Raw genomic sequence first — 25263 nt, forward strand, 5'->3', positions numbered from 1 at the left:
GCCTATAGACTTAGAATATCTGGCAGACTTTTTAGTGAAGCAGGAAATTTGAAGGACTGTCCCACCAACATTGGCAAGGTTTGCCAGTCACTTTCTTCTGTGTCCTGCAGAATGTCTAGCAGTTTCTTCTGTGAAGTAGGAACCTGAAGAACCACCCTGCCTTATTATGGTAAAGTTTAGTGGTCACTTTCCTGTGGGTCCTCCATGTCCAGTTTATCTAGCATACTGTCAAGCAGTCCAGGCAGGAACAGTTTCTTGCCCAAATGGCTAGTCTTGCTACATTGAAAGCAAACTCCATAAGGAGTTTATTTGATGCCCATCATCCTCTTTGAAGTAATTGATGCTGCCAGGAGCAAATGTGTCTCACTGTCAAGAAGTGTTTGAAGATTACCTACCTAATTGAAATATATCTTTGTATACCTAGAAAACCAAACTAATATGGCTCTAAATTTGACCACTATACATGACTACTAATCTGTATTTTTTAATTATACATTACATTTTTAAACAAGCTGCATAAACATAATACCTTAAACAAGAGTAAAAATATACATACAGTGTAACAACATTGACTTTAAATTTGTATCAATAAAATAAAATCCATACCAATGTAAAATATCTTGAGATTAACAGTTCTTTTTTGGATTAAAGTAGATTCAGTAATCTACCTTTTTTTCATAATAATTTATCCTTTTCCCCATCATTTATATATCATATCCCCCTTTCTTCTTTAGAAAGAGATTGACTATGGCCATTAACAATTTATAACCAATCCCCCTTAAGTGAAAACAAACATTCATAAATAATATCTTGGGAATTTGGGTGTAGTTCTCTAGACTACTTCCTATTGATTGGGGGTGCTGATAATCTTATGGGGACCCTGAGAATATTTAGATATGGTCAAATCCTGATGGGGTATTTTTTTTTTAAACTTTTTTCTAAAGATTTATTTATTTATTTATTACATCACAGCATGTATGACTACAGGCCAGAAGAGGGCATCAGATCTCATTACAGATGGTTGTGAGCCACCATGTGGGTGCTGGGAATTGAACTCAGGACCTCTGGAAGAGCAGTCAGTGCTCTTAACCTCTAAGCCATCTCTCCAGCCCCACTGATGGGGTATTTTGTGTGGCTGGTCCATCTCAGCCAGCAGCCTTGAAGCTGTTTGGATGCAGAACTCAGAGGAAACAGCAACAGAAGTGTATTGAAATGTTGGATCATATGGGCTATTCATTTTTATTGGTGTCTGGTCCCCTTGTTCTGAAAATATATAAACTTTTAAAGGTAACATATATATTAATATAACTATAAACTGTGTATTTCTTTCTTTCTCTCTTTCTTTCTTTCTTTCTTTTCTTTCTTTCTTTCCCTTCCTTCCTTCCTTCCTTCCTTCCTTCCTTCCTTCCTTCCTTCCTTTCTTTCCTTTCCTTTCCTTTTTCCTTTCCTTTCCTTTCCTTTTTTTCCCCAGAGCTGAGGACTGAACCCAGGGCCTTGTGCTTGCTAGGCAAGTGCCCTACCACTGAGCTAAATCCCCAACCCCATAAACTGTGTATTGTACACAAGCCCGCCAAAGGTAATTTTTTGTTTTATGTTTGAGCAGGTAAAATATACATCAAGTGTTTTGTAGTTAATTTAGGTTTATTTTTCCATGTCTGTAGTCAGGATTTTCAGGGGGTCTTCCTTGATCAAATCTAATCTCTTCCAATCTGGAATGAATCCATGCACTCTCACCTTATGTGGAAACAAAAGCAGAACCTCCTTCCCAAAGCAATATATCCTCAGACTCAAATTTTGAAGTTAATACATAGATTGGTTTAACCTAGCATTCTCTACAATCAGCAGTTAGCTTGTTAACAGTCAAAAAATCCAAAGAAAACACAACAACATACATAATCCAGATTCTATGTATTTTCTACCCTTACATGGCTCATTTTCTTTATATTATTTTACTTTTCCTCCTAAGGACTTTATTATTTTAATCTGTATTTTTAATTTAAGGCTGTATTTTTTTCTCTTTTCTCTTGCAAGCCTAAGCACATCTTTTAAACACACTGTGACCTGTTTAGAGGCCTTTCTGTCTAAATCTGTTTTTACTGTGTTTCTTAACCCTTTTTGTCCATAAGAGCAAAAGCTAAATCCACCATATGGTGTGCTGGCAGGAATCTGTCTCTGTACTGTGGCCCACATGAGAGACACAAGTAGGAAGCTGTTTTTGGCTCTGTTTATGTTTTCTAGATCCCCCTTCCTTTTTAAGCTTTCTCAGGCTTTATATGTGGATATATGGGCCATATGTTGGAATACCATATTCTCTCCTGTCTGCCAGTTCCTGAACAAACATTCAGAAGCTTTTATTAACTATAAATGCTTGGCCGATGGCTCAGGCTTATTACTAGCTAGCTCATATATTTAAATTAACCTTTTTTCTTATCTATGCTTTTCCACATAGTTCATGGCTTGTTTCCTTATTTTCTACACATCTTGCTTCCTCAGTAGCTGGCTGGCTGGCAGGCATCTGCCCTGACTCCACCCTTCTAAATATCCATCTTCTGTTTGATTGTACTTCCTAAACCTTATTCTGCCTGGCTGTTGGCCCAAACAGCTTTATTTATCAACCAATGAAAACACATATTCACAGTGCACAGAAAGACCATCCCACAGCAAGTGTAACTTAAAAGCTTACATTCTGTGTCAGTTGAAAATGATGGAACACACCGGGAAAGCCCCTAATCTTTGAATCCTGATTGGTGCAAAACTGTAACTGTAACTTGGCAACAGATGTTTATGGTATTTATGGTTGGAAACCTTGCTTCTGCCCCTGCTCAGGGCTGCCAGGAGAAACAATGCTCCTGAGTCCTCGTCCTCTTCCTGCAGCTCTGATTGATCAGCAACCACACTTGTGTGAAGATTTATTAAAGGCTTTGCTGTTTCACAAGCTCTCCCCTTCCTCGTGTTTCTATGTGGTGCACAATGGGCACAGTGTAATGAGTAGATGTGTGTCTCCCCAGGAATAGTATCACATAACACCCTGTAAAGTTAGCAAAAAAAAAAAAAATATGGGGTTTTGTTGTTGCATGGAGGCTAGATAGAGGTCAATTTTGAGTATTTCTCAAGAGTTGTCTACCTTGTTTTATTTTTGAGACAAGTTCTTATATTGGGTCCTGGGGACCACTGAGAGTCTGGCTGGCCAGTCTCAGGGACATTCTTATTCCTGCTTCCCTTCATATTGGGATTGCAAGCCCATACCACCACACCTGGCTTTTTATAGGGGAGGGGTGCCAGGTGTAGAGGTCAAACTTTGGTCCTCATGATTACTTCTCTGACTGAATCATCTCTGCAGCCTACATAAACTGTGGACATTTATAGACTTTCTATCCTTTATTTCAATACTGTGCCATGTTTTCTGTATAGTCATCTGGAGCCCTTAACTTGAGTCCTGGCTGCCTATGGCCACATGGCTTTCCATGTTGTTCTTCAAACTCATTTCTTCATCTGAAGGACATAGACCTAACCATTCCTCAAGCAATTTCAAGGTTCAGGTGAAACACCTCAGGAGAAAATGGTTAGTATGAGTCTTGGTCCTGCTATCAACATCTCTAGAAAGCCACCAGCCCTGTGAACATGTCTTAGGGGTTTTACTGCTGTGAAGAGATATCGTGACCCCAGCAACTCTTATAAAGGGAAACATTTAATTGGGGTTGGCTTACAGTTCAGAGGTTTAGTCCATTATCATCATAGCAGGAAGCATGGTGGTGTGCAGGCAGATGTGGTGCTGGAGAGGTAGTTGAGAATTCTACATTTTGATCCGCAGGCAGCAGGAAGTGAATTGGCTTGAGCTTCTGAGACCTCAAAGCCCGCCCACAGTGACACACCTCCTCTAACCAAGTCACACCTACTCCAACACAGCCACATCTCCTAGTAGTGCCACTCCTATGGGCCTATGGGGGCCATTTTATTCAAACTACCACAGAGGGCATGGCTCCTTTAAGTCCCATTGGATCTCATAGATTCTAAGAACAATGTATATACAGGCCAGCTCATTCTACCTTCAGGAGCCCAGCAGAAAGTGTATTAGGCCTCCTAATCTGATCCCTATAGACCTCAAAACTTGACCAAGGCAGAGAGCCCACTTGCGCCAGTGCTAAATACATTCCTCATGCGTGTTGCATCTGCTGGTTTGGAATCTTGGTTTCTGGGGGAGCCTTCTTGCAGATGAAAGTATCCCAGGGGTCTGGGGTCTTTCAATCCCAGTATTCAGATTAGGCAGGAGGATTAAGTTCAAGTCCAGTCTAGGCTATATATCTAGACCATGTCTCAAAAACAAAACAAAATCTAAAACCAAAAAAACCTCCAAACATTGGTCCCATTAAAATAGCAGAGGTTGAAACGTCATCATTCAAAGCTAGAGGTTAAGTCCAGCTCAGATTGCCCATTTATCCTGGAATCACCTTATATTTTTATAACTATACCATTCTTTTTTTTTTTTAACATTAAAAGGGGGAATGCAATATTAGCTGTTATAGTTCGTGTGGTTGGGGTGCTAGGTAGCAAATACTATTTCCTTAAAGTAGAATTTGAGAAGTCTCCTCAACTCTTCAAGGATTTGGATTCTTGGAACTTTGCTGAATGAGAAACAGGGAATCTGGAGGCCTTTTTGGAAGCTTGTATGGAACATAGCTTAAAAGTCATGTTGTGTGACTCAAAAGTCATTTTGTGTGAGTTGAAATAATATGACGTTTGAGTTTGTCACCAGACTGCTTTGGTAAGAGCCAGGCCTCAGAAGCCAGCCCCTTGGCAGCCCAAAAATGAGCCTAATCCAGGACGGGCCTTGATATGCTAATAAGCTAACCTGAAGGTGGTGTTGATATGCCAATGAACTGTTATCCAAAGTGACTTCCCAATGAAATGATAAAAAAATTAGTTTGGAATGGTCTCTAGGATCACACTACCAAGCTCCTGCAACAAGGCTTCTATAGCCTGTGTTGATACCAAGAGGACTTGAGACTCTTTTTGTGGCCCTGGCCTCAGTGACCACTGAACTTGTGGCACTATTGCTTGGCCCATTCTGGAATGCCTGTCAGTGCTAACCATTGGCCTATACTCTCAAGGACCTCCTGGACTTCTACAGTGCCATCCTCCCAGTCTACCACAACTGAAAGACTCCACAGTGGTCAAGCCTACACACTTCAAAAATGTCTTCACTGGAGGTTACTCAGTGGAACCTACAGCAGCATCTCTTTTTTTTTCCCCCTTGGTTTTTTGAGACAGTAGCCCCAACTGTCCTGGAACTCAATTAGTAGACCAGACTGGCCTCAAACTCACAGAGATCTACCTGCTTCTGCCTTCCAAGTGCTGGGATTAAAGGTGTGTGTCACAACCACCAAGCTGAGACATCTGTTTAACTTGTATATTGACATGATATTGTTAGGAATGTTTGTGTGAATAAACCAAGCATATCTGAAAGGCAAACTTTGTGTGACATCCTGACTGCTGATTGCCTTACAGTCCATAAGCTCATGCTCTCTGAAAAGCCTTAAAAGTAGTCTGTTCAGAAAAAACAAAAATGAAGGGACTTATGTGTAAACCTGAAAGTGAAATGGACAGTTGAAACAATCTTCTATGTTTTACACACATCCAGCAGTGGGGTTGGCCACGCAGGTTGTTGATAGATTAATCCAAAGATATAAGTTCTGACAATAAAGTATTTTTCTTAAATAGTTAAAAAAAAATTAAGATTTGTACACTCTCAGCTTAATTTTTTTTTGGGATGGGATGGGGGTTGAGATAGGGTTTTTCTGTGTAGCCCTGACTGTCCTGAAACTCTGTAGACCAGGCTGGCCTGGAACTCAGAGATCTGCCTGTCTCTGCCTCCCAAGTGCTGTGATTAAAGGTGTGCACCACCACCACACAGCTTTCAACTTAAAATTCTTACCTACACAAGTTTACAGTATTTATAAATAAGTTTCAACCAAACTGAATTATATTTACCAAACTATCTTCAGAGACAAAAATACTATCTAAGCTGGCTGACTTGAAAATCAAGTCAAATGTTAGACTTGTACATGACAAAGGATAAAAACAGGAGACACAACAGAATGGAACTTTGTCCAGACAATACAATGACCATTTAGGCAAATAACATTTTGATGGCAATACACAGATAAATTCAACACAGTCTGCAGGTCAGTCTGCAGACAGGGCTGTGCAGAACGTTCAGGATGGGCAGTGAAATGTATAGTACAGAATTCAGTACTATAAAAATCATCAAGTGAGGAGGCCCCCTGCCCTCACACCTCAGATGGCTGATAGGTGGCATTACACTGGCTGGAGGTGTGTGTGGGGTGGAGATGCAATCTACAAATCCGTAACTAGATGCCACTGGACAGGTCTTACAGAAGACCACTAATGAGTATGGACTAGATGTTGATAGCTGCCTCTGGCCATCAGTAAGTGGACTGAGGTCCCAAGGCCTCAACAGTAATTAGATAAACTAGGCTCACCCCAGACAATTGGCCAGATTGTCCAGGCAGCTTGGCCTGTGTCCGGAGAGGCCACAGCACATGCAATAACATCAGGGAATGCCCTCCTTGCGCTGGCAGCACTGGGAGGGTGGCGCTGACCAGTCATAGACATAGGAGAGGCGCAACTGCACCTCTTGCTTGCACAATCGGCCCCCGTGAAGCAGCATCTGTTGCTTCTCCAGCATGTCCTCCGGGCTCTGTTTGTGTGTCACCAGGTACTGATTGCTGCAGCCCCGTGATTTGTACTCTGTGTCGAAGCGTGGGTCGTGCTCCCGCTGCACATCCACTGGTGCCAGCCAGGCGCCCAGCGATACATCTTCACTGTGCCACGCGCGCAGGTATTCGCGGCTGAGGTGCAGGTAATGCACCAGGTCCGAAGAGAGGATGTAGCCACCGCCCAGAGCATAGGGCAGGTAGTAGTCGCAGAGCTGCCAGGCAGCTTCTCGCCAGCGACCTCCAGGTTTGACTCGCCCACGCCCAGAAAAGAATCCCCAATAGAGGCGACGGCGACGTGCAGGCTCACGTGCACGTAGCTCCGCCAATAGGGCGTCCAGGCGCGCAAAGGAGTCGTCATCCGCCTTGAGCACGAACTCAAAGTCCACGTGCTCGTCTAGCCAAGTCAACATGGCCAGGACCTTGGCCGTGAGGTTTTCGTAGGCATCGCGCAGGGCGGGCAGCAGCAGGAGGTCACCGTGCTGTGCTTGCTCGAGGTCAAGCGTGCGCCGCTCCTCTGAGCCCAGGCCACTGGTGCCCACAGCAAAGCGCGCCCACACGTCCTTAGTACCGCCGCGCCTCCCCTGTGCCAGCCACGTGCTGCGCACCGCGCTGCGACGCTCAACCGCGCGGGGCGCACTAGCCACTAACACTGCCAGGAAGGCCTTAGCACGGGGTTGAGCGGCTCCAGCGGCTGTGGGCGTCTCGCCCTCGGAAGCACAGCGCGCCAAATACAACAGAGTGGTGGTGCAAAACGCCAGGCCGCCTAGGGCCAGCACCACCCGACGCCGCCATGCGCGCCGGAGTACCTTCATGGTGCGGGAGGAAGGGCGCCGAGTACGCAGGCGCAGAGGCTGGACGGCGTCTGCGCTACTCCGAGACCCGCATAGCGGGCTTGGCCTGGTAGTGGTAGGAGGAGCCCCAAAGCGCCCAGTGTCTGAGTGCTTGGACTTCCAGGATCTGACATCCAGGGCGTTGTTGAAGGCGAGGCCTAGGTCAAGGATCCTTGGCACGTGACCTTGCGCACCATTTTTATTGGTTGTTTCTCAGAGGCTGCTTCCGCCCATGAAAAAGATGGCGGCGCCGAGATTCACGCTTGAGGCAGTGCCATCTCTTTCGGTTCCTGGTTGTCTTTCTCGCCCTTTCCCGGAAGAAAGATGGCGGCGGCCTGAGCCTAGGTCCGTGTACGAATTCGCGGGCGCCCAGCTGCGCTCGCCAGACCCGGCGCATCAGAAAGCCGGGGGTAAGTGAGGGGGTCCCTGAAGCTGCTTTGTGAGGGGCGGGCTTGAAGGCCACTCGTCCACTGTTTGGGTTGCTTTGGCTCTGAGCCCGCTTGACCCCGCGATCTCCTTGTTATGAGTGCGCCCGCCCTCTTGCCCGGCTGCTTCTTCCGGAACTCACGGTGCCGCGGGGGACTGAGGCACGGGACTGTGTTACCGGCTGATGTTGTGCCCTCAACTTGTGGTCTCTAACTCGGTTTCATCTTCGGTAAAATGTGCGCCATGAGTTCTAGTAGTACGAGTTGGAAATCCAAGGCCTGTGTAAAACCTTCGTACCTGGCCCGGCTCTGGTGGTAGTTCTCTTTGGTACTATTGAGTGCAGTTCCTAAATTGACAGATCTTTTATTTATTTTTATTTACATTCTTATTTTTGTGTTGCTGGAGGAGATCGAATCCGGGACCTTACAAATGCTGGGCAAATGCTCTACTACTGGTCTAAGATACCAGCCCCCTAACAGTTTTTGGACTATTTTAGACTATGTTGTTTTTTAGATTGTGATGGTCTTTTTTCTTCTGATTTTTTTTCCCCTTATTTTCTCCTTTTGCTGTTGCTATTCTTGGTTTTGAGATAGGGTCTCATGTAGCCCAGATTGTCCTGAATTTACTATGTATCTGAGGCTGGTCTTGAACTCTTGATCCTCTTGCCTGTAATCCCAGCACTTTGCCTGTAATCTTGCCACACTTTCAAGACCAGCCTGGTCTACTGGGCACGTTCCTGGCCAAGCAAGGCTACATAGTGAGACCCTGTCTCAAAACAAAAACAAAAGCAAGCAAACAAAAAGAAATGTCGTGTTTCACCGGAATTGTAGTAATGTAAGGATTGCAAAGAAGTACAAGTATTCCCCCAACCACCCTGTGGGTGCCTGAAACCTGAAACCTCAGCTGAGCAGAAGTGGCTCACGCCTTTAATCCCAGCACTTGGGAGGCAGAGGCAGGCAGATCTCAGTGAATTCAAAGCCAGCCTGGTCTACAGAGCGAGTTCTAGGATAGGATCCAGAGCTACACAAAGAAACCCTGTCTCGAAAAACCAAACCAACCAAACAACAACAACAACAAAACCCTCCTGAAACCTCAGGTTTATTCCTATACATAGTTACAGCAAAATTTAACTTATAAAGTAGGCCCAGGCAGAGATTAACAACTAATCATAAACTAGAACATTTGTGACTTACTTTGGTAAATGTCACTGGACTATGGTTGATGACAGGTCAAGAGGTACCATTGTCACCTCCACTGCAGGTGTTAGTCGCTTCCCTGTTGACTACTTGTTGAGAACAGATGTGTGTAGGGGCTATGACAAGATAAAGCTCTTTGAAATCCAGACTTAGCTATTTCAGGTCAGGTGGGGAGGAAGCAGCTGCCCAACTCGTTTAGCCATGTGGCAAACTTTTGCATTAAGATAAATAACCATTGTGGGATAGTAGTGGGGAATGTTGCTCCCTGGCAGAATACTTGTCTAGCATGGGCAAGGAAAAAAACTGAACCAATATGAGAAAGTCAGCTGATGGAGTCCTGGTTGCTTTTGGTTGCTTTCTACGTAAGAGTATGAGTAACTGGCTATTCCACATAGTTAATCAAAATAGTTAGAATGAGAACTTTGTTCTTTCAAGGAGCAAAGTACAGTTAATACTAGGAGGAAGTTGCCTTGGTCTGGTGTTTCCATGGCCAGAAGAATAGAAACATGAGGAATACAGCTACATCTCAGGGCTCCTTGCCTTGGGTAACAACAGACTCCTTTAGCTCCCGGCTCTTGGCAAGCTGTACATCCCAGGACACATCTTAAGTACTGTTTCATTGGCTTTACTCTATGCTTTTGAGTAATATTTAGTATCTCTGGAGACAACATTGATTGAATGTCTTTTAGGTTCTAATAGCTTGGCAATGTTGGGATAAAGAAGCTAAGTCAGACAGAGTCCTTTCCAGGGGCAGAATGGGAGACAGCTCCCACATAGGTGGGACTAGGCTGTACTTGGAAGGCCAGCAAATAGGCAGGAAGATAGACTTAAAATGTGTTTTCCATGTTCTGGTCTTACTGGGCACTTCAACTTTACTAATGTTTCTCAGTGAACACGAGTGAAGAAATATGTTGATGCAGGCACAAGCATAGATGTGTATGTGTAGTATCTGCTGGGTTGGTGCAAGTGTTTGTTGATGACCACAGTTTTCAGTTGTCCAGCACAGAGTGTACATAGGTCCAGCACACAGTCTACATAGGTCCCCACTCCACACAAAACACTGAAGTGGAAACTATGGGACAATTAGTGAGAAACAGACACAGGAAGGTCAGATTACTTAACCAAGGTCTCAGAGCTCAGTGTTCAAGTTGGGATCTGGAGAGTAAGTGACCACAGCTATATGCTAAATACTATAATAGTAATCAGGGATGGATGGGGTCAGATTTGCTTTGTTGTATTGTTGGCAGGCTATACTGTTGATATGTGGGGGTGAGGTACTGGATAGATCAGCACCTGGAAGTAGTAACAAATTTGAGTTGGAACTTCAGCCTGGCCAAGTGCATTCCTATGTTGCAGAATATTTGTTTAACTATGCAAAGATGTGTGTTGCATTTGTTTAATTATGTAAAAATGTGTTGCTGTTTTACCCTGCTTGCCTAAGGCACCTGATTGGTCTAATAAAAAGCTGAATGGCCAATAGCCAGGGAGGAGGTATAGGTGGAACTTTCAGGCAGGGAGATTAAGTAGGAGGAGGAATTTAGGATCAAGGAGAAAGAAAAAGATGATAGGGAGATACCAGTGGCCAGACAGATAGACACAGAGGAATCAGGAAAGTAGGACATACAAAGTGAAAGAAATCCTCGAGGCAAAATGTAGATGAATAGAAACAGGTTAAATTAAAAGAGCTAATGGGCCGGGCGGTGGTGGCCTTTAATCCCATCACTTGGGAGGCAGACCCATGAGGATCTCTGTGAGTTCGAGGCCAGCTACAGAGTGAGATCCAGGCACCAAAACTACACAGAGAAACCCTGTCTTGAAAAACAAAGACAAAAAACAAACAAACAAAAAAAGCTAACGGGACAAGCCTAAGCTAAGACTGAGCATTCATAATTAATATGTCTCTGTGTCTTTATTTGGGAGCTGGTTGGCAGCCCAAAGAACATTCCTCCTGTTTCTTTTTTAAAAGAAAAAATATCATTTGTTGTCTTTCTTTTTTCCTTTTCCTTCTTCATCTTTTTTTTCTGTGGTACCTACCACTGAGCTACAGTCCCAGCTCCATATGTGTGGATTTTGTTTGTTTTTTGAGACAGGATTTTACTGTTTATCCATTACTGGCTCAGAGCTTACATTGTTAGATCAGACTGGTCTTGAACTCAGAGATCCATCTATGACTACCTCCTATGTGCTAGGATTAAAGGTAAATGCTGTCATACCCCACTTGAATATGTAGTTGGTCCTGATTATTAAATCATGTTATAAAATAAACATGCCCTCCCTGCCCCTCCCCCCCCCCCCAACAATGTTTTTCTGTGTAGCCCTGGCTGTCCTGAATCTTGATCTGTAAACCAGGCTGGACTTGAACACATAGAGATTCACCAAGTGTTGGGATGTGCTATTACCACCTGGCCTGGTCTGTCTTCTTTGTAGACTGTCAGGTTGAGCCTGCCATCATCCTTCAGCTTTCTTGTCAGTGCTAGTAACTCAGAACCTTTGTAGTATCCCAGGCTTTCGTTTGAGCTGTGATTTCCCTTTCTTCCTTACTGCTACTTCTGGTTCATATCTTGCAGGAGTTCCGTGGTCTGGCTGGTGGCAATGACGTCCAGGCAGAATTTCCTCTGTGGTCTGGCTGCTCATGGCCTTTGGCTCTTGGGCCTTGTCCTCTTGATGGATGCATCTGCTAGACCTGCCAACCACTCATCCACTCGGGAAAGAGCAGCCAACAGGGAAGAAAATGAGATCCTACCCCCAGACCACTTGAATGGGGTGAAACTAGAGATGGATGGACATCTGAACAGGGACTTCCACCAGGAGGTTTTCCTAGGGAAGGACATGGATGGGTTTGATGAGGACTCAGAGCCAAGGAGAAGCCGGAGGAAGCTGATGGTCATCTTTTCCAAGTAGGTGTCTCGTGTCCCCTGCAAATGCATGTCAAGGGATACAGCATTTGAAATGATAATCCAGTTGCTATAAGCTTTTCCTCTAGCATAGCAGTTCTCAATATGTGAGTCACCATTCCGTTGGGGATCTAATGACCCTTTCAAGGGGTTGCCTAAGACCATTGGAAAAACAAGATATTTACATTATGATCCATAACAGTAACAAAATTACAGTTATGAAGTAGCAAGGAAAATAATTTTATGGTTGGTGCTCACCACAACATGAAGAACTGTATTAAATGGTCACAGCATTGGGAAGGTTGAAAACCACTGTTCTGTCTAGCACCTTGTACTTTGATAGGACTTGTAGGGCCAAAGCTGATGTCTAGGCCCTCATGGCCAGGAAGACCTCAGGATAGACTTCTGCCCCCAACCCACTTCTTAAGTATTTTGTCCATGACTTTTCAAACTATAGGCCTTATTAATTGAAAAGCATGAGGTCAGATCAAATGGAAAGTGGAATGGGCCCAGCAAGTTATAATTCCAAGTAGAGTAGGGATGGCCCAGGGCTGTCTGGGAAAAGGTCTGACAACCCAATAGGTCAAGAGCTGATGGGTGAGAGGGACATAGGCTCCCTTGATCTCATACCGTCCCTCCTTCTCTCCCTCTCTCCTTTCTTTTTTCTTATATAAGGTCTCACAGTGTAACCCTGCCTGGCCTTGAACTCCTAAGTGATCAACCTGCTTCTGCTTGCTTATTTGTGTGTTTTTTGTGGTGTGGTGTGGTGTGGTGTGGTGTGTGTGTGTGTGTGTGTGTGTGTGTGTGTGTATGTATCTCTATTATATAGCTCTGACTATCCTGGAACTCACTATGTAGACTGGCCTCTGCCTCCCAAATCTTGGGATTAAAGATGTACGCCATCACACCTGGCTCCGTGTCTGCTTCCTCAGTGCTAGGATAAAGGTTTCTGCAACTGTGTCTGCCCCCCCCCCCCTTTCTTACTAAGTTTTGCATTTACTTATTTTTTGAAGCTCGAGAATGATTTTATTAGAGTTTAAAAGAAAAATATCCCAGGGAAGGCAAACTGTAAATCTCAGCAGTTTCCTGAAGAGAAGCATGCAAGAGAGAAGGAAAAAGCCATGCCATTTGAGTTACTGGCATGGAGGTCCACCACATGGCAATAGACAGCCACATAGTATGGAGGTAAGGGGCTTTAGAGAAAGAGTAAGGAAGCCCATAGGATCAGAAAAAGCATACTTAGATTCTAAGCGTCCAAAAAAAAGAGACAGAAGAAAAGAAAACCAGAAAGTTGCAACTTTCTGAGTTAGGGTTCAGGTGGGCAGACTGAACTAAACTTTATAGCAGTTCAGCTCATAAGGACTGTCCATTTTTATTTATTATTTTCTCTGTGTGTGTGTGTATGTATGTGTGTGGGTGGGGGGGGGGGGAGGTAGAGAGGGAGAGAGAGAAAGCCATATATGGAGATAGAGCACGCTTGCATGAGTTGTTTCTTTCATTCTACTGTGTAGGTTCCTGGCATAAAACTCAGATTGTCAGGCTTGGTGGCAAGTGCCCTTTTCCACTGAGCCATTTCACTAGCCCTGACACAGACTCTTCCTGACATCTTTCTACTAAATGTGTTTAGGGATTCCTATAATCTAACCCCAAGTCCCGAGGTCTCTGTCACTAAGACCTTGTTCTATCCTTGGACAAAACGTTAGGTTTCTGAAAGGACTTTGCTATACCTTTGCATGTGAAGTTGTTTGTGTGATTTATCTAAAGTATTTAGACTTTGCTGTGATTAGAAGGGTTATGAGCTGGATATGGTGGTACCTTTAATCCCAGCATGTGGGAGGCAGGGGCAGGTGGATCTCTGTGAGTTTGAGGCCAGCCTGCTCTACATAGTGAGTTCCAGGACAGCCAGGACTACACAGAAAAACCCTGCCTAGAAAAAACTAATTAATTACTAATTAAATAATTATTAATAAATAATTAAATGAGGAATTATGATTCTGCCCATTGTACCTTAAGTGGACAGAATTTGTTCCTGGTGATGATCTATTCTGTCCTCAAGTAGCAGCTCCTGACTGCATAATTGTTCCCTTAACAATCTTTCTGACAACTCCTGATCTCCTTTGGTGGCCCCTAGTGAGCTCTCAGCCTTTGGGTTTTCTATAACACTTCCAAGTGGAATGAGTTGCTTTTTGTGGCAGGTTCACAACTACCTGTGTAATTCCTGGAACCAGCAGCATTTGCCTTTTTGTTGAGGGGTCCTAGAGCCTGGTCTGATGCTTGTCATTTACCTACTTCTAGGGTAGATGTGAACACTGACCGGAGGATCAGCGCTAAGGAGATGCAACACTGGATTATGGAGAAAACAGCAGAGCACTTCCAGGAGGCTGTTAAGGAAAACAAGCTACACTTTAGGGCTGTGGACCCTGATGGTGATGGTACAGTGGACCCAAGTGGCAGAGCTAGGGGAAGTGGGTGGAGTCAGGCAGGAAACCCTAGCCTTATGGGAAGGACCTGGCAGATATCCCAGGGACAGAAAGGTAGAAGAGGATATAGTAGGAGTAGGGATGCTCAAGGCATGAGTTAGTTTCGGACAGTAGCTGCATGCTTGTTGGAACTAAAGGACACACCAAGTACCACACTGACCTAAGTGTTTTTTTGTAAAATTCTGTGTGTATTCATGTGTGTGGGTGGGCACAACTGTGCATATGTCTGGAAGCTGGAATTAGCATTGGGTATTTTGAGTCCAGAGCTCACCGATTCCATTAGCCTAACTAGCCAGCTTGTGCCAGAGATTCCCTGTCTCTGTCTCTCAGTGCTGGGATTATAGATGGGCCTCCACATGTACCTGGCTTTTACATGGAAGTTAGGGATTCAAATTCTGGTCCTCATGCTTGCACAGGAGATGCTTTTCTCCTCAAGCCAGTCAATTAAAGTATTTTAATTGAAAAGTAATGCTAGATCCTAGTTTACAATCTCAATGCTCAGGAAACTGAAACAAGAATCTTAGAGTTCAGGACCAGCCTGGGCTACATACTGAGACTACTTCTCAGTAAACCAAAAAACCCAGTGGTTTTTAAAAGTTTGGGATGCCTCTCTGGTGTTCTCACACCATGTGCTGCCAGCTAGTATCTCTCTTGACCCTGAGGGATAAAAGTTCCAGCTGACTCTACTTGTGAGGAAATGGATATAGGGTACTGACCAAAGCTGTTGGCTGGGTACTGGTTGCTTTGCCCCTGAATGCCACTTGGCAAGATATCTGGAGCTGCACGTATACTCAGACTTTACTAGTTCTAGGCAGTCAGCACAGAGGAGTTTGTACCCCTGCTCTATGGCTGTCTGTGGCCCAAGGATTTATAGCAGATGTCCTAAAATAACTGTCTTTTTTATGACCAACCTTTCTTGCTAAATATCTTGACAGAGTGATCTCTTTTTAGGCCATGTATCCTGGGATGAATATAAAGTGAAGTTTTTGGCAAGCAAAGGCCACAATGAGAGGGACATTGCTGATGCCATCAGGAACCATGAGGAGCTCAAAGTGGATGAGGAGAGTAAGTGCTGCTGGCATAGGGTGGGCAGGCTAAGAGTGGGGGACTGACTGCCTTGGCTTGAGACTTGGGATCTGGAGCTTTAAAGTAGAGGCAGGACCTGAATCCAGTAAGAGATCTTTAATAGAGGGAGTAGCCTTTGTCAAGGCCTTGAGTCACCAGAGCAGGGCAATGACATCCACAACATTCAGCAGTGCCCTGGGACCTCAAGAGTGACATCACTTCCAGATAGAGATGTGGACACACATGCTGGTCTTTGGGACATGGAACAGGACTCCAAGAAAGCTGGGAGCGATAGGAAGCCCTCAGGGGCATTTGTCAGGAAGGGAAGTCTGGATAGCTGATTTGTAAAGCACAACTAAAGGATTTTACTTGTTACTAGTCCTGGACCCCCTCACCTCGTGATTCATTCACAGCCCTTATCTGGCTTTGTGGAGGGTCAGGACATGTGGCATCCTGTTACTTCCAGTATGTCACTTATGGGTTGGTCACATTATATATATAGTTCTTGGCAGATATACACACTGTACATCTGTGCTCTACCTCCTCCGTTTGTCTATGCAGCTGACCTCAGTAGAGGCCACAGTCCACAAAGCAGCACCACACACCTGGTAGCACAGAAACCCTGGAGACATTTACAGACCATGATCACCCACGTGTACCATGATGACCAGTACTTTGGTTCTGTTCCTTTTTTTCACCTATATTTATTTCCTCTTCCTTTTTTAAAAATTTCATTTATTTATTTATTTTGAGACAGGGTTTCTCTATGTAGGCCTGACTGTCCAAGAACTTGAACTGTAGGACAGGTTGGCCTCAAACTCAGAGATCCACCTGCTTCTGCCCAGCTTTTTTTTTTTTCTTTTCTTTTCTCTTCTTTTTCTTTTTCTTTTTTTCCCCCCTCTCTTTCTTTTTCTGACAAGATCTCACAAGAGCCTTGAACTTAAAGCACTTTTCCTGCCTTAGCTTCCCCAGTACTGGCAATTGGTGAGAGGAATCCTACATGGCAAGTTCTATCCTGTCCTAAACCTTCAGTTATTCTCTTCTTCCCCCCCAAAGAGATTGTGTGATTTTCCTCCACTTCATTCTGTTTTATGTTTCCATTATGTCCTTCATTTTATATTGTCTGCTGGAGGTTTCTGAATGTCCCTCTCCTGTTCCTGTGGTGAGGCTAGTATATGCCTGTCAAGGTTGCTGGCAATTTTGAAGATACCTTTCAGAGCATCAGCGCACCAGGGAGTATGGTGCCCTCACAGCTATCCCCTCTGTGACTTCTTTGGAATGTGGTCTGACTCTGGCCACTTTATGTGACGTGTCTCCTGAAAGAGACATATCACTCCTGTGTCTTGAGTCCAGGGTGTCTCTGTGGAGCTCGCTCGGCCTTCAGGAGTGAGTGGAGGTATTTAGAATTTACACTGTCAAAGATCTCCATGCCTGAGGTCCTACTCAGCCACATCTGACCTTCTCGAAAGCCCTGTGTATTAGCTACTTTTCTGTTGTGATAAAACACTACCAAAGGCAACTTAGAAAGACTTTATTTGGGCTTATGAGTCCAGAGGGTTCGAGTCCATAATGGCAGCAGATAGTGAGTATGGTGGCAGGAGCAGGAAGCTGAGAACTCACATCTTGAACTACAAGCATAAAGCAGAGAGTGAACTGGAAGTAGTAGGCAAGACTAAATACTCAGAAGCCCACTTCCAGTGATTTACTTCCAGCAAGACCTCAACTCTTAAGCCTCCCCAAACAGTGCCATTAACTGAGGATTGCATGTTCAAATGCCTAGACTATGGGAGGTATTTCTCATTAAAATCATTATATTACATTTCCTGGCCCCTATAGTTTCATGACCATATAAGATTGTAAGGTTCTGATCAAAGAGGCAGAACACCAAGGCTTCTTCAGGAAAACAGCTCTAATGTGCATTTATAAGCTCAAATGAACTGTGTTCATTAAAAAAAAAAAAAAAAAAAAAAAGCCTCAAGTACTGTTTTTTTTTTTTTTTTTTTTTTTAAGATTTATTTATTATATATACAGCATGTATAACCGCAGGCCAGAAGAGGGCACCAGATCTCATTACAGATGGTTGTGAGCCACCATGTGGTTGCTGGGAATTGAACTCAGGACCCCTGGAAGAGTAGTCAGTGCTCATAACCTTTGAGCCATCTCTCCAGCCCCAGCTTTAAAAAAAAAAAAAAAAAAAATTTGTTTCTTTATTTCCCATGTATGGTAACTTACAGTTCCATTGGTTATTTAAAAATCTTAAGGTGAGCTGGGCAGTGGTGGTGCACGCCTTTAATCCCAGCACTTGGGAGGCAGAGGCAGGCAGATTTCTGTGAGTTCCAGGCCAGCCTGGTCTCCAAAGCGAGTTCCAGGAAAGGCACAAAGCTACACGGGGAAACCCTGTCTCGAAAAACCAAAAAAAAAAAAAAAAAAAAAAAAAAAATCTTAAGGTGGTAAGGGCTGGAGAGTTGGCTCAGTGGTTAAGAGGATTTGTTGTTTTTGAAGAAGATCTAGGTTCAATTCCCAGTACCCACATGGTGACTCACACCATCTGTATCTTTGGTTGCAAGGGAATCTGGGGTACCAGGCACATATGTGGTACACACACTTACAAGTAGACAAAACACTTATACTCATAAAATAATAAAATAAGTAAATCTAAAACAATAAAGAAAACTGCTGGGCAGTGGTAGTGTATGCCTTTAATTCCAATACTTGAGATGCAGAGTCAGGCAGATCTCTGAGTTCCAGGACAGCCAGGGCTATACAGAGAAACCCTGTTTCAAAAACCAAAACAACAACAATAACAACAAAAACAACAACAACTACTACTACTAATAATAAAACAACTCAGGGTGGGAATCTTCTTTTTTTAAAAGATTTATTTATCATGTATACAGTGTTCTGCCTGCATGTGTCCCTGCAGGCCGTAAGAGGGCACCAGATCTCATTACAGATGTTTGTGAGCCACCATGTGGTTGCTGGGAATTGAAATCAGGACCTCTGGAAGAACAACCAGTGCTCTTCTTAATCTCTGAACCATCTCTCCAGCCCTCAGGGTGGGATTCAGAAGATGTCCTGGATGTGGAGGCGATGAGGGGTACTTGGGGGGAATGTCACAATGTTTCACATAAGCATTTTGGCAAAGACTAATCCACAATACGGCCTTTCTGTCTATCTTTCAAGGTCTCTGGGAAGGCACACTAAGCAAAGAGGGGTTTGCAGGAGAGATATGATTAAATTTATGAATATTAAAGGACATTACTCCGACCTTATGACTATTTTTTGTTTTTCCTAGAGAGTCTCTAGTTCTCAGGGACTCTCATGACAATAGTGCAAAATGCTTTTAGTCCAACTTTAAAAACTTCCATAGTCTTAATTTATTTGTTTGTCTATTTATTTGTTTGTTTGAGGCAGGGCCTCTCAAGCCCTGACTGGCCTTGAACTCACAGAGATCCACCTTTTGCCTCCCTAGTTCTGACACTAAAAGAGTGCAGCACTGTGCTCAGCTTCCCATTGTTAGATTTCTGAGGCAGGGTAAAGAGAGAGGGCAGAAAAGGATCAGGGTCTGACCCTCAACAGATAATACTATGTTTATTAATGCACACAATGAGAGGCAGCCTTTCTTAGTGGGAAATTGAGGGGTCTGCCAGGAGAAAAAGCTGGCTGTAACCCTTTACAGGGTGGGATGAGGGGTTGGAAATGAAGAAATTGTTGCTGTAGGAGACTATGTGTGGGTCTGCATTCCTTCCTGGAATTGTTGACCCAGAGTGGGACTGGCTGTCCCAGCAGACATTTTCTTCTGGGCTGACTGAACAAGGTCAGCTGTAATCTCACAGGAACCCTGTTTTTTACAAGCAAGGTGCTCTATTACCCATAGGGCACTGTGTAAAAGTCCAAAGTCTCTTCTGAGACACAGGGCAATCTGTTGATTGTAATGCATTGTAAAATAAAAAAGCAAATTATATACTTCCAGCACCTAATGGCATAGAATATACATTACTATTCAAAAAGGGAGGAAGGGAGGCCTAGTGAAAAATACTGAACCAAAGTAAGACTGAAATCCAGGGGGCCAAATACCAAATCCTATAGCTTCATGTCCAGTATCAAAGAGTTTAGATGGCACTGTCCCTCCTGCTTGTATGCCTGCAGCATACATGTCTCTCTTGGGTTGGTTTAACTGCCTGTATGCAGCCCTCCTTGGCAGATACCCCACAAGTCTGGCATTGTCAATATCTTGGGGTCTCTATTACAACCTAGGCTCACTTCTATATTTTACTCAATTGCCTCTCTCAGGGCCTTCATGCAAGGACCTCCCTGCCACAAGCTGCCTGGCCTCAGCAACTTTCTGAGATTGTAGAGGAAGAATCCATCACCTCTTCACTCTTGGATCTTTTATGCTTTTAAAGCCAGTACCACATGGTTGACTACGTGGTTGAACACTACTCAGCTATCAGCTTGGAATGGTTCCCCCTTGAACCACATTACTTGTAGTTTTTGTTTTCTATTTCTTTTTAGGAGCAGACAATTCCTTAGGCCTTTTCCCTTTGTAAGTTGGAAGCTTAGCTGAGTGGAGCCTTTCCATGAAGGGCATCCTTTGTTCCAGTGCAGGCCTCTCTTTAATGGCACTAATCTCTTTAACAAATTACAAGCTCTTCCAGCATATGTCTTGGCTGTGGCATTAAGTTTCTTAGTTCTTTGTTTTTTCATTCTCCAAACTGTACATTTTGTATTTCTTTCTTCTCCACTTGTTCTTTTTCATTGTAGGCCTGTATAAGTATTAATAACCACACCACTCATTCAAATATTTTACTATCTTAAAATTTCCACCAAAGTGGGAGGTGGTGGTGCACACCTTTAATCCCAGCACTTGAGAGGCAGAGGCAGGTGGATCTCTGTTAGTTCCAGCCTGGTCTACAAAGTGAGTTCCAGGACAACCAGGGCTGTTACACAAAGAAACCCTGTCTCAAAACAAACAAACAAACAAACAAAAACAAACTCCACTAAAGAAATTAGTCCATTACTTTTTTTTTTTTTTTTTAATGTATGGCTATTTTGTCTGCATATATGTATATGTCCCATGTGCATTCTTGGTGTCCAAGGAAGCTAGAAAAGGATATCAGATCCCTTAAAGTGGAGTTACAGACAACTGTAAGTTGCCATATGGGTGCTGGGAATTGAACCTGGGTCCTCTGGAAAAGTAGTTAGTGCTCTTAATCACTTAATCTTCAGCTTCTATTCTGTTACTTTTAAATTTAGCCTTGGGCAAGTTCTCAGAACAGTGGCAAAAGGCAGCCATATTATTTGCCAAAATATCACCAGAATACCCTCTAGTCCAGTTGCTAATATTGTTTCCCTCTGAAACTTTTTGAGCTGGGCCGCAACAGACAGCATTGCTCCTGGCATTGCTATCTTTCAGGCTTCTACTGTAATGATAGCCCTTTAAGCTCTACTTTTTAAGCTTTTACATACTTTTTGAGTCCAAAATTCCCAAATCTTCCACATTCTTCCCCAGACCAACAGGTCAGGTTCTTCATAGCAACATCCTTCTGTCTAGTACCAACTTCTCTATTAGTCTTTTCTGTTGCTGTGAAAAAGTACCATGACTAAAGCAACATATAGAAAAGACTTTATTTATCTTATGGTTCCAGAGGATTAGAGTCCAGAATGGTGGCAGGAGCAGGAAGCCGAAAGTTTACATCTTGAACTGCAAGCATGAAGTAGAGAACATGAATTGGAAGTGAGTGAGACTATAAACACTCAAAGCCTGCCCCTAGTAATGTACTTCCTCCAACAAGGCCTTACCTCCTAAACCTCCTCAAATAGCATTACTGGGGATCATGTGTTCAAGTGCCCTAGACTATGAGGGACATTTATCATTAAAACACTTATAGCTTGTGTATTCACATCCTGACCTCAACCCACTGAAGGGTCTCTGATTGTCTGGGGTGATCTGAGCACTTGGTAGAATCCTAGAAGGGAGGCCTACGCTTTATAATCTCCTTTGTATAATGCCAGTGGGTCTCCCTCAGCACCTGATGGGAGTATTGGTAGAGAAGTCTGCCTTCTATCACTTTTTTGTTTTTATTTTTACTTTTTGAGACAATCATTCAAATGTCTGCTTTAGCCTCCCAATCAGCTGGGACAACAGGGTTGTGCCAATGTATCCCATTCCCCATCATCCTTTAAAAGAGTCCTGTTAGTCAGGTGAGATTAACATAGGAAATACTATACATGAAGATCACTTGGCCTGTCTGTGGTGATCAGGTACTTAATGGGTCATGGAGGGCTGCTACAGTCAGGATGTGGCTGGAGGCAGACTCAGGACAGTGGGGTAAGATCATGAAGGCAGGCAAGGATTCTTGTGGTTCCTGGAGCTGAGCAGCTTGGAAGCTTAGGCAATGGGACATAATCACTGACTATGTTGAGATGGGAGAAAATTGATTTGTGCCCTGAGAACATGGGAGACATTAAAGGATGCATCAGCAATCATTTCTAGAGAAGCTTTGCTCACTACCTCAGTCATTTCTAGAAACTGGGTTTTCTGCATTCTATGCTCCGAGTGATAGTATACATGAAAAACGTAGAAAGGAACAAAAGTGATACCTTTGTTCCTATAGACGTCAGTGAGGGTGAGTCAGCCTCAGTCTTGGTGAAATTTCCATTTCTGATGAGGGATAAACAACTTGGAGTGTGCAGGGGAGGTGGGTTGTGTCCGGGGTTCTGTCTGTCCCCTCCCAAGGACCAGGCTCTTCTGGGAGGGCTAGCACCCTTAGTCTTGGCAAATGATGGCCCTCTTGAGTTTGAGTAGAGTAAAACCTTGCGGGTGCTTGCGTTAGTGTCCAGCATGCCTGGGTATTCACAAATGTGCCTCTCGCAGCACAGGAAGTCCTTGAGAACCTCAAAGGTCGCTGGTATCAGGCAGACAATCCACCTGCAGACCTGCTGCTGACTGAGGATGAGTTCCTTTCATTCCTTCACCCTGAGCACAGCCGGGGCATGCTCAAGTTCATGGTCAAGGAGATTGTTCGGGACTTGGGTAAGGCCTGTCCCCACTATGGCACTGTTCTAGGCCTGAGGGTGACCAATGGGCTGGGATCACTACACTGCTGAAAGGGATAAGCCCCAGGGTAGGTGGGCTTGTCCTGTTTTGGTTTCTAAGTAAGTTCTTAAGTGATACTCAGTGAGTTTTAGGTAAAGCCCAAGCTGAGTACTACTTTCCTCCAACCCTTTATAGACCAGGATGGCGATAAGCAGCTGTCTCTGCCTGAGTTCATCTCCTTGCCTGTGGGCACTGTTGAGAATCAGCAAGGCCAAGACATTGATGACAATTGGGTGAAAGACAGAAAAAAAGAGTTTGAGGAACTTATTGATTCCGACCATGATGGCATTGTGACCATGGAGGAGCTGGAGGTGAGCAAGGGTGCTTATGAATGTTGGTGTGTTCCAGGAATGGCCCTGTGTTTGGAGGCTGTGGGCTAATCCTACAGTAAGTTCCCAAAGGAAAGGGGGCTTGCCTACATGATGACCTGAGATAGTGGGCATCAGCATTAGTACTCAGAGTGAAGAGATGGGAAGGTCTTACAAAACCTGTTGACTATGGGCTATTGGCCTTTAGAAAACAACTCCCTAGTCTGTGGAAGGCATCTGGGATGAAACCTGGGGCCTTTAAACATGCTAAACAATTGTTCTATCACAGAGCTACATCATCAACCCTTCTGTATGGGGCCTTAAGAGAAAGCACATACTAGCCCCATTTCTAAAGTGACCTCTGGGTTAGCATGTAGGTGTGGGGGCTGTGGGCACAGGGCCTCCCTATTGATAGGGTGTCAGGTACAGGCCACTGACTTATGTCTGGATCTCACAGAACTACATGGACCCCATGAATGAATACAATGCCCTCAATGAAGCCAAACAGATGATCGCCATTGCTGATGAGAACCAGAACCACCACCTGGAGCCTGAGGAGATTCTCAAATATAGCGAGTTCTTCACTGGCAGCAAGCTGATGGACTATGCCCGCAATGTGCATGAGGAGTTCTGAGCATGCCCCTCAACCCTCAGCTGGGGCCAGGCCGCCAGTGTCCTGTCTGACCCTTCCTACACCTTGAGGGACCTTTGGTCTAGTGAGACCTGTGGTTGACTGGGTCCCGGGTGGGTTTGAAATGCTACCTACCCTGTGTCTGGAGGCTACCATGACCCTGAAAAGTGCTGTCCCAGAACCTTCTTTCTTCTGCTGTGTTCATATGCTCTGGCTCAGCTCCTGCCACAGCATGGCCCAGATTTATTAAAGATATGCTTAATAGGCATTGTGTCCTCTCCAGCATGTGTCTGAGGCAGCAGCCCTTCTGTACCAGTCATGGGCTGAGCTGCATTTGCTTGACCAAATCTCTCTGTTGCTATTCTACTTTTGAGAACTGCTTGGAGTGGTTGGTTCAGGTGACAGTGCTGCACACATCAGGGCCAGGAACTCTGGGCTGGGCCCCTCTGGGGCTCACCGTACTGTAGGAAATAAATGCAACTCTTGCAATTTCCTTGAAAACTGAAAGACTAACATAAATTAGATAACATTTCTCTGGAAGTAATCAGCCCCACAGTTGGTGCTACCCCCTTGGTAAGGTCTGGTAGGTAGGCCATTGGGGTAGGTAGGGTCTTCCTCAAACTCCTCAGAACTTTGCAGGATCCATCCTTCCTTATGAGAAAGTGTAGATATTGGTTGTCACAAAAATCATTACTTTATAATAGAATTGTCTTTTTCTCATATTTTCTTTTTCCTCCCTCCTGCCTTCCTTCCTTTATTTTTTTGTTCCCCCTTCTCCCTCCCCCTCCCCCCCGGAGCTGAGGACTGAACCTTGTTTTTCTTTATGTAGCCCTGGCTATCCTGGAATTTAGAGATCCACCTGCCTCTGCCTTCTAAGTACTGGGATTAAAGGCATGTGCCACCACTGCCCAGCAACACGTTATCATTTTTCAGATGAAAAAAGAAAACGGTGTGGCTAGGTAGCTTACATTAGAGGCTTTTGAGGTAGACACTGGTTAAATGGGTTTATAGCTTTCAATAAACATTGATTCTCCTCATTGTAGAAGTGAAAATAGGACCTGAGGCAAGACATGAAAGAGAAAGATAGAATTTCATGCATTAGAAAGGTTATGTGGGATCAAGTGGGGTCTTGAGGTTGGGATCCGTAGCAGAGTCTGAGCTAGCTAAGGTCCCAGGCTAGTGTTCTTAAAGGTCTGTTTTGGTATTAAAAAGGAACAGAGCAGGTGTGTCAGGACAGTTGATAACCTCATCACAATCCAAGGCCTGCCCTAGATTACCTGTATGACACAGTTTTTTCCATAGGAACCTACTTTTGTGTGGTGTTTTGGGGACCAGGGTGGGTGGTAGAGCATGGCTCCTCATAGTCATTGGAGTGTTGTGGTACCTGAGCTGGTTTCTAGGCAAAGATAAGACTTTAGAACTCAGAATGATAATGTGAACAAGTAGATCCCAGCCTCTGAATCTCCCAGAGTGGTAGGACACACTGCTCTGGAATATAGACCTCTTAGCAGACTACGAGACTTGACCACCATTCTGCTCCTGCTCATGGCCTTGGCCTGGAGTGTTACAGCTGAGGTGGCATCCAGGACCTTATCTC

At 44.4% G+C, this 25263-nt stretch overlaps 2 protein-coding genes across 2 annotated transcripts; one reads left to right on the forward strand and one right to left on the reverse strand.

Moving 5' to 3' along the window:
• Positions 1 to 5958: 5958 nt before the first annotated feature.
• On the reverse strand, positions 5959 to 7739 carry B3galt6 (beta-1,3-galactosyltransferase 6). Its single transcript, XM_036178936.1, has one exon. It carries the CDS (start codon positions 7547 to 7549, stop codon positions 6572 to 6574), a length of 978 nt encoding a protein of 325 aa, XP_036034829.1. The 5' UTR covers positions 7550 to 7739; the 3' UTR covers positions 5959 to 6571.
• A 75-nt stretch (positions 7740 to 7814) lies between these two features.
• Sdf4 (stromal cell derived factor 4) lies at positions 7815 to 23934 on the forward strand. The gene is made up of 7 exons (XM_036178935.1): positions 7815 to 7977; positions 11757 to 12086; positions 14379 to 14515; positions 15515 to 15628; positions 22506 to 22664; positions 22863 to 23038; positions 23493 to 23934. Exons 2-7 carry the CDS (start codon positions 11782 to 11784, stop codon positions 23667 to 23669), a joined length of 1068 nt encoding a protein of 355 aa, XP_036034828.1. The 5' UTR covers positions 7815 to 7977; positions 11757 to 11781; the 3' UTR covers positions 23670 to 23934.
• Positions 23935 to 25263: the final 1329 nt, after the last annotated feature.

Source organism: Onychomys torridus, chromosome 2 (assembly GCF_903995425.1).
Source record: "Onychomys torridus chromosome 2, mOncTor1.1, whole genome shotgun sequence".
NCBI lineage: Eukaryota > Metazoa > Chordata > Mammalia > Rodentia > Cricetidae > Onychomys > Onychomys torridus.

Bases quoted from the DNA above. Each gene is read 5' to 3' on its own strand.
- B3galt6 (XM_036178936.1), bottom strand. From the start codon at position 7,549: ATGAAGGTACTCCGGCGCGCATGGCGGCGTCGGGTGGTGCTGGCCCTA.
- Sdf4 (XM_036178935.1), top strand. From the start codon at position 11,782: ATGACGTCCAGGCAGAATTTCCTCTGTGGTCTGGCTGCTCATGGCCTT. The intron at 14,516-15,514 runs GTACAGTGGACC...ATCTCTTTTTAG, and splicing joins TGTGGACCCTGATGGTGATG to GCCATGTATCCTGGGATGAA. The intron at 23,039-23,492 runs GTGAGCAAGGGT...TGGATCTCACAG, and splicing joins TGACCATGGAGGAGCTGGAG to AACTACATGGACCCCATGAA.